The 9,949-nt window shown below is 39.1% G+C and overlaps 2 protein-coding genes across 2 annotated transcripts; one reads left to right on the top strand and one right to left on the bottom strand.

The window, feature by feature from the left end:
- The first annotated feature begins 212 nt into the window (after nt 1-212).
- Nucleotides 213-3,813, top strand: tmem150c (transmembrane protein 150C). The gene is made up of 7 exons (XM_070924906.1): nt 213-371; nt 725-808; nt 1,587-1,679; nt 1,779-1,846; nt 2,026-2,153; nt 2,266-2,443; nt 3,234-3,813. The coding sequence occupies exons 2-7, from the start codon at nt 735-737 to the stop codon at nt 3,440-3,442; spliced, it is 750 nt and encodes a 249-aa protein (XP_070781007.1). The 5' UTR covers nt 213-371; nt 725-734; the 3' UTR covers nt 3,443-3,813.
- Nucleotides 3,814-4,335: 522 nt separating this feature from the next.
- On the bottom strand, nt 4,336-9,875 carry enoph1 (enolase-phosphatase 1). The gene is made up of 6 exons (XM_070924135.1): nt 9,557-9,875; nt 8,616-8,717; nt 7,259-7,461; nt 6,367-6,499; nt 6,046-6,169; nt 4,336-5,338 (listed from the first exon to the last, which is right to left on the bottom strand). The coding sequence occupies exons 1-6, from the start codon at nt 9,638-9,640 to the stop codon at nt 5,199-5,201; spliced, it is 786 nt and encodes a 261-aa protein (XP_070780236.1). The 5' UTR covers nt 9,641-9,875; the 3' UTR covers nt 4,336-5,198.
- Nucleotides 9,876-9,949: the final 74 nt, after the last annotated feature.

The following is a 9,949-nucleotide window of genomic DNA, read 5'->3' as shown; positions in this document are numbered from 1 at the left end:
ATAACACATAATGCTTAAAAACTGCTTTTACTTCAGTAAAATATCTGAATACTTATTCCACCACTATATTTATGACATTTGGATATTCTATTTATTTATTTATTTATTTATTTATTTACATTTCCGCGCTTTTCTTCTGAAGGACAGGCGCTCAAACCGGAAGTGTCATCTTACCACTGTACTGCTGTATGATGCCACGGCGACGTTACACCTTTTGCAGTATATGGAGGAGCTGTTAACGACGTTTATAAATGACATAGAAAGTAGATGAGAAGTTTATGTTTACAGTACTTTCAGTCTCCACCCACAACTGAACCCGGAGCGCTGGGACCAGACCGGGTCCGGTGAGAGCTGAACCACAGGGCGGACAGGTATGGTCGACAGTTTACGACAGTTACATGCTGTTTACAAACCAACGAGAATAACCTGTTTCCATAGTTCCCTACCTTTAATGTTTACGTACGTATGGAGAAGTGCTGCGTCCTGCTGCTGCTGTCTGTTAACAGTATTAAAACTTTCTCACTTCCTGTTTTGTCATTAAGTTTCATTTTAATGCAGTTTCTTAAATACATAGAAAAACTATAGAAGTTCTGACTGTATGATACATGTGACCTGAAGAATGTCTATTTCCCACCATCTCCCTGGCGACATTACACATCAAACATATTTAACAAATTAATATCTTCCAGACAAACTAACACAACTTCTTCTTCTGTGGTGTCAGAGGAGACAACATGTGGAATTGCAGCCCGTGGGCTCTTCTGCCTCTCATCTACTCTGTGTTCACTGCTGCTGGACTGTGGGTGGTGTAAGTTCTGTTAATTATAGGATTACCTTTAACTATCAGTTTGACAAAATAAAACCCACATCTCGAGCTTTCTTTGAAAGCTTCCTATATTATTTTGTATCGTCTGCTCTAGTATTAAGTATAATTTCTGTCAGTGTGGATCTGCTGTGGCAGGAAGCTTTGGACGGGAGTCAAACAGCTTTTCTTCCTCTCCGATGTGAATTAAATACTGAAGGTGCGGCTTTTGAGCCAACAGCAGAGTTCTGGTTCACCTGCAAAATGTCACTGAAAGACACACAAAAAGACAACAAAGAGAGACACAACTACTACAAAGGTACACAAAACGACTACAAAGAGACAAATGACTGCAAAGTGCTACAAAGAGATAAAACAACTACAAAATGACTACAAAGACAATGTCTACAAAGAGACAAAACGATAACAAAAACACAAAACACCTACAAAGAGATAAAAAAAAAAGGCTACAAAGACACGAAAACGACTACAAAGGCACACAAAATGACTAATGACAGAAATTACTACTAAGCCAGAAATTACATCTAAGACAAAATGACTACAAAAAGATGCAAAATGACTACAAAAAGACCAAACGACAACAAAAACACTAAACAACTACAAAGACACACAAAATGGCTATAAAAAGATAAAACGACTACAAAGACACAGACACTACTACTTAGAGACACACATCTGCCCTTCCTCCTGTAGCTGGTGACATTACAGTATTATTATTATTATTATATTTATCTTTAATATGTTGTTCCCTCCTTTTTAATAGATACTTTGTCGCTCTCTGGAATGAGAGGATAGTGCCCCTGGGCGCAAGAACCATTATTAGAAGAAATGGATCCTTTTATCCTCCCTACATTAGGTACATACTCATCATTTTCTTTTAACCATTTAATCATAGTTATTGTTGTAATATAATCTTTATTTTAGAAGAAGCAAATACAAAAGTCTCCCCTTTCAGTGTTGCAGGCAACTCTCCGCCCGCCAGCTGCATCTTCAGCGAGGTCATGAACTTGGCTGCGTTTGTGGGTAAGATCATGTTAATCCAGTTATAACTGATACACTGATATTCTATATTATTATTCTCATTAAATCCCATGAAAAGACCAAAAGAAACGGGAGAATATCACACTATTAATGCATGACCAGACAGAGTTGAATTAAGCCAACAGTTTAATTCATTTTCCGTTGGTTCTTCTGTATTACAGGGTTCATTATTGCCCTCCTCAGGTACTTTCAGCTGAAACCCAGAATAGACAAAGCGTGGCTGAATATCGGGAGTCTGGTGGCTTTCTCTATTGGCTGCTTTGGAATGACACTTGTAGGAAACTTCCAGGTAACGTTCATGTATTTGACCATTAATATGCCAGTTTATAGACTCACCTGCAGGTTCGGCTGCAGAGACTCGACGGGTAAAGAGCGAGTTCACTGATTGATTTCGGTTTTAGTTATTCACTGAGGAGATGATCCACAACTTCGGCACCTTCGTGACTTTCGGACTGGGGACGCTGTTCTGCTGGATGCAGTCCTACATCACCCTGAGAGTTAACATAAAGAATGAGGGGAAGCTGGCGGGTATCATTCGTTTCCTGTTGTCAGCATCCATCACTGTCAGCATGATACTCTGTATCCTTTTACTAATGAACTTATTTAAAAAGGTAATCACTGACATATTGTATGAAATCAATTTAAAGGAGCTCCGTGGAGTTTTCTTGTAAAGATATTCAAAGATAAATCCTGGAAACATCAAATATTTGACAATTTTGTTTGAAAAAATGACTTGAATAATTCAATATTTTGGGAAATCTTGCCGAGAGTTAGATGAGAAGATCCATACCAATAAATGGTAAGTGGTAAATATAGCAACCAGTTAGCTTAGCTTAGCATAAAGACTGGAAACAGAGAAACCGTTAGCCTGACTCTGCCCAAAATTTGTCGTTTTTACACTTAAGTGTTTGTACAGATTAAACAAATGAACAAATGGGGGTTGTTACCTTTAAACCGAGCCAGGCTAGGTGTTTCCAGTCTTTATGCTAAGCTAGGCTAACTGGCTGCTGGCTTAAGCTTCATATTTAAGGCACAGACATGACAGTTGCTCTACATTTTAACCCATCAGCAACAGGAGCTAACTGAGGTTATTATAATAATTATTATTATTATTATTATTATTATAAGAACCCTGTGATGGAATAGAACAACTTATCCTTTGCAAATATTTATTTACCTAATCGGTTGTCGATTTAATAATTGAATTGAATGATTTCAAAACGTTTGCCCTCTGCTCTCCGGTTGGATGGACCCAATTCTGTAAGTGAATCCCACATTAAAGTAGATGCAGACTGTGGTGGCAGAATCTGCTTGCATGTACTGTAATCCTTCATTGGCTTGTGTCTCACCCTTAACTCACCCGATGCGGTCTTCACCCTGATGTCTCGGCGTCTGCACATGCAAGCAGCCGAGTGCCAGTGGGCGCTGGTCATGTTCTTCCTCGTCTTCCTCGGCACTTTTGCCATCGAGTTTCGTCACTGCCGCTTCGACACAGTGTGCACGGACGTCTCTGGGCGTCCAGTGAGCCTGTCAGAGACCCCCCCTGAGGGGGCCAGGTACCAGCTGGACCAACTGTAAAGGTGTTGCACTGTCTCAGGATCCTCAGGTGTAGCTTCAGGAGACAGCATCGTGCTTTGAGATGCATTTATTCTACCTGACAAAGCTGCAAATGTTTTTTATGACTCTCATTTAACACTGTTGTTACCACTAGTGACACATCATCACCACTTAATGTTTGCATGTTTGACTGTTACATATTTTCTATCATTTAAAAGTTAAATTAAAAAAAAAAAGCTGGTTTATCAATCACGTTTCTTTATATGCAAAGAAGTTTTAAACATTACAAACTTTTAGATTATTTTTGTAACATTTCAAATGTTTTAGTTTTGGCTGATTGTGTGAATCTACAGAGATCATGACTTAAATGTTAAAATCATGTTTGCACAGTACGCAATGAGTATCAATAAAAATACAGCAACATTTGTCTAGAGTAAAGTTTGTGGATTATTTACAGTAACTGGAAAGAAGCTTAGTTTAGCTTAGCTTAGCATACAGACTGGAAACTCTTTGGGGAAATTCATTCTACAGTTATGAACTTTATTTTTAAGGCTGATAAGTGTATTTTTAGACTCGATGTGTTTAAATTGGACAGCCTTGAGGCTTTTAAAGCATTCAGCATTACCCCACCGGATTTTGATTCCTGGCAGCATCAACACGGCTTTGAGACTTACAGTCACACTTTAAACATGAAAGGAAACTGCTCCATTTAAAAAGGAATTTTTCAGCATTTTGGGAAATAAGCTTAATCACTTTCTTGCAGAGCATTAGATGAGAAGATTGATACCTCTCTCAAATCTGTACGCCACATATGAAGCTATCGCTGGCAGTTTAATGCACGAGCGATTCCATTAAAGGGAACATCAAGTATTAATATTACTAACATTTGGACAGAGGGAACAGACAGATGTCTGTGTGAGACAAGGCATTTATTGGAAGCAAGTTTGTAGATATCATTTCCTGACTTATACCAATTACGTTTCACACATAAATCATCAGTTTGGCAATCTTTAGGTAACTTTCCAACACCAACGTTACAGATGATCAAAGAGGATGGCACATTTAAATAGACACCATTCACCCGCGAGGGGACTAATTAAGACAAACGAAATGAGAACTTTCTGTCGGCAGCACCACCGCTGACTGCATCTATACTGTAGTTCTACTTTCTAAAACATTAATAATGTTAAACAGCTCAATCACGGGGTAAAACTTCATACATCTGGAGCACATGTGTATGTGTAGAGGGAGGAGGACAGCGCGTGGAAATGTTTACAAAACGGTGACAAATACGACACACACTTATAGTTGGAAAGTCGTGATTAACATCGGAGAGGTTCAGAACTGGCAACCGAATAAGGTTTATCTAAAAAGGTAAAAAGGTAAGTTAACTGTACATGTCATGTGCGGTTTCCTTCAGGCTCCTTTTGACTACAGCTTTTCTCTTCCCAGTCAATCAAACGGTCCAATGCGAGTGACGTTGCATCTGAGTTCCTATTATGCTGCGTAGATCTTGTTTCCATACATGCGAAAGGCATCCTGAAAAACCGGGATAGACTAACTTCTTACAGGCCGGGACTTCAGCAGCCCTACAGGTGGCTAACCGCAGCCTCAGCAGCACCTCCTACACTTCTTAAACTGTCAACGTGGAACAAACAAAAACATCAGAGTTGCAAAAAGGGGGAAGGGGAGAGGGTGGGGGGGCAAAGAGGAGAAGGAACAGGTCATTATGAAATGAAGACTGAGAAGTTCTCCCCGTCTTCCTCCACGCTCTGTGTTAAGCACGTCCCTTCAGTTCAAGTTGGCTAAAGGACGTAATGAGGTTATAGTGGACCCTCTCGTCATCTGTCAGCTCCATGTTTCCAGGCCGGACCACCACCAACACGTTCGCCCCGGCCTCTTCAGCTGCTTTAGCCTCTGCAATGACAAATTCAACCCTTTAAACTTTAATCCCACATTAATAGAGCCTTACTGCAAAGTGAAACGCATTAAGGCTTTTTGGCATGCTGTGCCTGTCAAACTCAAATCATCTTGAAAGGCTGGGCTTCCTTAAAAAAAGGTTCCTTGTGGAGATTGTGACACCTATTAGCGTGATGGAGCAATGTTTTCGTGTGTGGGTGCCTGTTTTGCTCCAGCCAATGGCTTCAAACTATTCCATTGATCAACAGGTGGCGGTAACTTGTCAAGAAACACACTAATGTGCCAATAAAGCAGGGAAGAAGAAGAAGACTGCAAGCCAGTAAACATGCATGTAAACAATGCAGAATTCAAACCTTTAAGAAAAATCAGACTTCTTATGAGGAAGGAAATGCATCCAACACGTTTGTTAGACCTCGGGGAGGCACACAGTGTGTTCTGGTGAGTAACACTGACTGTAAACAAACACTTTGTTTACATGAAAACGCAACAGGGCACCTTTAACAAGACTAAGAGTCTACAGTTATGCTAGCAGCTTTGTGAGGAGGTGCTTCCAGCTAAATGCTAATGTCAGCACGCTAACATGTTCACAAAGATAATGCTAGCATGTACTAAATCATAATAACATGATTTATATATATATATAATACATAGAGGGAACAAAATATGCAACATAATAATAAGATTATTGTTGCTAACAGACTTACCTCGAGTGACGTCGGTCAAGAATGTGATTTCCTGAGGTTGACAACCAATCCTCTCAGCGATTCTCTCATAGCTTTTGCCATCTACTTTAGCTCCTATACTGGTGTCAAAGTGACCATCGAATAACTGCAAGGATTAAAAAAAACATCTCATTAGCCACAACATCTGTGACTAATTAACAGCATGAGTTTACAATTTCTTCAACCAATTACAAAAACAACAAGCTCCTTCCCTGATAACACAGAAAGGTTATGTGAAACTACACAAATATGGACACCAGTTGGACAAATACAGTGCTGAATACACGATGAGAGAGTACTTACATCTAAAACATCTCCTTCAACAGAGTATCCAAACAGAAGTTTCTGTGCCTCCACGCTTCCAGAGGAGTAAATGTACACTTTCAGTCCTTGGTCTTTCCATCTTTTGATGGATGGAATCACATCCTGGTAGACTCTGTTCACGACGAGACAGAATTCAGAAGATAAACCGAATTCAACGACTTTTAGAAAGCTGATTAAGACCCCGTTTTTAGGTCCCAAAATCATCATGAAATTCAGAAATCAAACATTTGTAATAAATTTCAGCATGGTTTACAATTGTTTTCTATATTTCAACCCGGTTTAATTTAAAATAAATGTAACATTGACATATGCTGTCTGCACATCTGCAAACCCTTGTTTTGTCTTGTATGTCACGAGACAAACATAAAATATCTTTCCACGATCAGATAAAAACATTAAGTCAGAAAAAGTTTCCATTTAAAATATTGATATTTGCTAAAAAGAAAAAAAAAAGACAAAAAAATCGAGTATTAAAATAGTTGCTGATTCATTTTCTGTTGCTTGACTAATCAAGGTGGTAATAAGGGAGGCAATTTGAATCCAGCCCAGGAATGGCGGACTCCGCCACTACCAATGAAAACTACTATATAGAGACTTGAATAGCAAAAAATAACTACTCTTCTCTGTGTGGGACACAAACACACTTTCCAATTCAAACCACATGAGTCGTTACGTTTTCCAACTTCCTGGTTTTAAACGCAGTAATAACAGATGTTGTGAAACCGTCCTGGCTGATGATTGAGTTTGAGTACATACAATATTCATGATGATTATGTTTCTGGAAACCTTGTCATGTCATTACTTCAGTTTGAACAGAGCATTCGTATAAATGTATGAATTTTGAAGTGAGGAAAATGATCAGTGTACTTACTCGCCTTTGATTCTCCCAGAAGCATAAGCTGTTCTCCACATGTGACCTTGGAGCTGCTTGAGTGCTGTTGACTTCCTGTCTGCCGCCATCTGCCACAGCACATTATCCACTACTTCCCTAATGGCCTTCTCCTCGTCTGTGTGAACCGTCTGGTCCACGGCGTGGACAGGGCACGAACGGTTCTGCTTCATGTCCTCTTCAATCTGCCACGACAGTCAGGCTTTTCATTAAAGGGAGCATGTTTTGTGTTGTCTTTGCCAAAATAACATGAATGATCAGGTGGAGGTCAATTCATCAGGTATCAGGGGCACAACAGGCGTCATGGGCCAGTTTTTCACAAGGTTTTGTATCACGATTATTTAAATCAAGTCATCCACAGGTGTAATTGACGTATTATGACCACAAACTTTATAAAACATTTTTTAAGTGCAGCAATATAATATTACAATCCCTGCTTAAAGTTCAATAATTTGAGCAGAATTCAGTAGTTCACAGTAACGCCCACATCCTGACACATTTGTTGTTGTTTTGTACTCCAGCACACGGAATTAAATGTGTGTTTACATCCGTATGGTGTGAAATTATAATCCTTTTTATGCAATTTTAGGGGGACCAAATGAACAAACTCCATTGTATGTAAAATGCTTTACAATACTATGAATAAAATACAACAACTCCATCATCTATGCAAATCACCAGCTATAATATGATGCAATAGGAAGTAGGGCTCATTAAGGAGCCGTACAAAGGTTTGTTGGAAAAATGTATGCCATATGTCTATATTATATATATATATATATACACACACACACACACACTGTAGAGCTGAAACGAGAGCTGAAAATGAATCAGCAACTATTTTGATAATCGATGAATCATTTCTGTCATTTCATTCCACTTTCTCAAATGTGAATATTTCCTGGTTTTCTTAATGTTATATGATATTAAACTAAATATATTTTTGTTTTGGACTATTAGTAAGACAAAACAAGCAACATGAATATGCCAACTTGGAATTTGGGAAATTATGATGCCCATTTTTTTTTTTTTTACTATTTTCTGACATTTAATGGACCAAATGATTCGATAATCGATTTATCAAGAAAATAATGGAGGAGTTAATCAATAATAAAAATAATCATTAGTTGCAGCCCTAATACATTGACATTCATAGCAAAGGCCAAAGTATTCCCTCCTGCACTCACTAAGCTGTTGACACTAAGAGATTGTTAGCAGGAGGAGATTGGCCTCCTGTAGAACACAGAATACTAGATGCTGAATGACAACCTGCAGTAACTTTGGAAATAAAGCAGAACGTGATTCAATCAGTTGTGAATCGCACTCCTCATCCCTTTACCTGTTTCTTTAGCAGATGAACATCTTGTTTGCACTCGTCTTCTTCCCAGTGAGTGGACAGGTAATCCTCGAGGTGCTCCCTGATGTATGGAAATAAAATATCCTGAAAATGACAATGTGGAGTCATTAGGTCTGTCACCAGAGGGTTCTTGCAGAGAAATAAAATATTAGAATATCAGACACAAAATGTTCTGGTTTGTATTTATTTAAAATTTAACAAAATATATTTTCTGTGCCTTTGGTGCATAATATTGTGTCACATTAACGGGTTTGCTGCGTTCACGCCATATGGGATGGTAAAGATGGAAAAGATGTCCTGTGATAACTCCTAACATCTGTATGATTACAAAGTTGATTGTGTGAGAGTTAAAAAATACTGTGCATTGAGAATTTTACACTATATCCACTATAATTACTGTACATTGAACGACGGATTGTGGCTGATGGGAGTTGTCCATGTTTGTTTATCAATCATGTATACAATTATAAATAAAAGTTTATAAAAGTCAGAATTTCTCAGCAGTAATTTCGGCTTAGATGTTGACGTGAATGTTATTTACAGGTGAGAAACTGATATTTACGATAACTCTGATGCGACATGAACGCAGCATATGGTCTGTTTCTATCAAGTAGTGACTCTGAAGATCCTGACAATGACATTATAAACGATTTGGTTCCGTAAAGCGAATAAAAATTGAATCATAAAGTAAGAGAGCAACGAAATGTAGAAGCAGAAAAAGAAAAGTAGCGTTAGATTGAGGTATGACTGCTACAATGGTCAAACACCACCAAGCTATGCTGGTTTAGGTTAGCTGGCTGTTACTAGTGACAGGCATCTGTTAGCATGTCCGTACAGTCGGCGATCAGCGCTACACAATTAGCTAACATTACTTACTTACTATTGCTATGCTGAAAACAACAGTTCAGTCTAATAAAACTTACCTTTACAAATGTGATCGGCGTCGTTGTTCCTTCAATATCAAGCAAGAGTGCACTGGTACCAGCAGGAATTGAAACAGTGGCCATTTTTGAGGAGAGTCTGCAGCTGGTTAGCTGACGTTAGCTTAATTAGCAGCACCACAGTGTTAAAAACAACGCTACTCCTCGCTAGTTATCTCACCCGGACAGGTGAAGCAGAGCAAAGAGTATCTAACGCGCTAAGAAACGTACCACCTGGTTAGTTGTTAGCCACTAGCTAGCTACCCTTGCCATCACCTCGCAGCCGACACACTGACTCGACTCAAAAAACAGTGAGCACACATGTTCACAAGTGTCAGTTCGGCCTCCTGCCCGGTGGGAGGCGGCGCTGAGCCTGTCTTTGCAATCGCTAAACGG

The sequence above is a fragment of the Enoplosus armatus genome, chromosome 18 (assembly GCF_043641665.1).
Source record: "Enoplosus armatus isolate fEnoArm2 chromosome 18, fEnoArm2.hap1, whole genome shotgun sequence".
Lineage (NCBI taxonomy): Eukaryota > Metazoa > Chordata > Actinopteri > Centrarchiformes > Enoplosidae > Enoplosus > Enoplosus armatus.
This window is presented reverse-complemented; position numbering and strand designations above follow the sequence as displayed.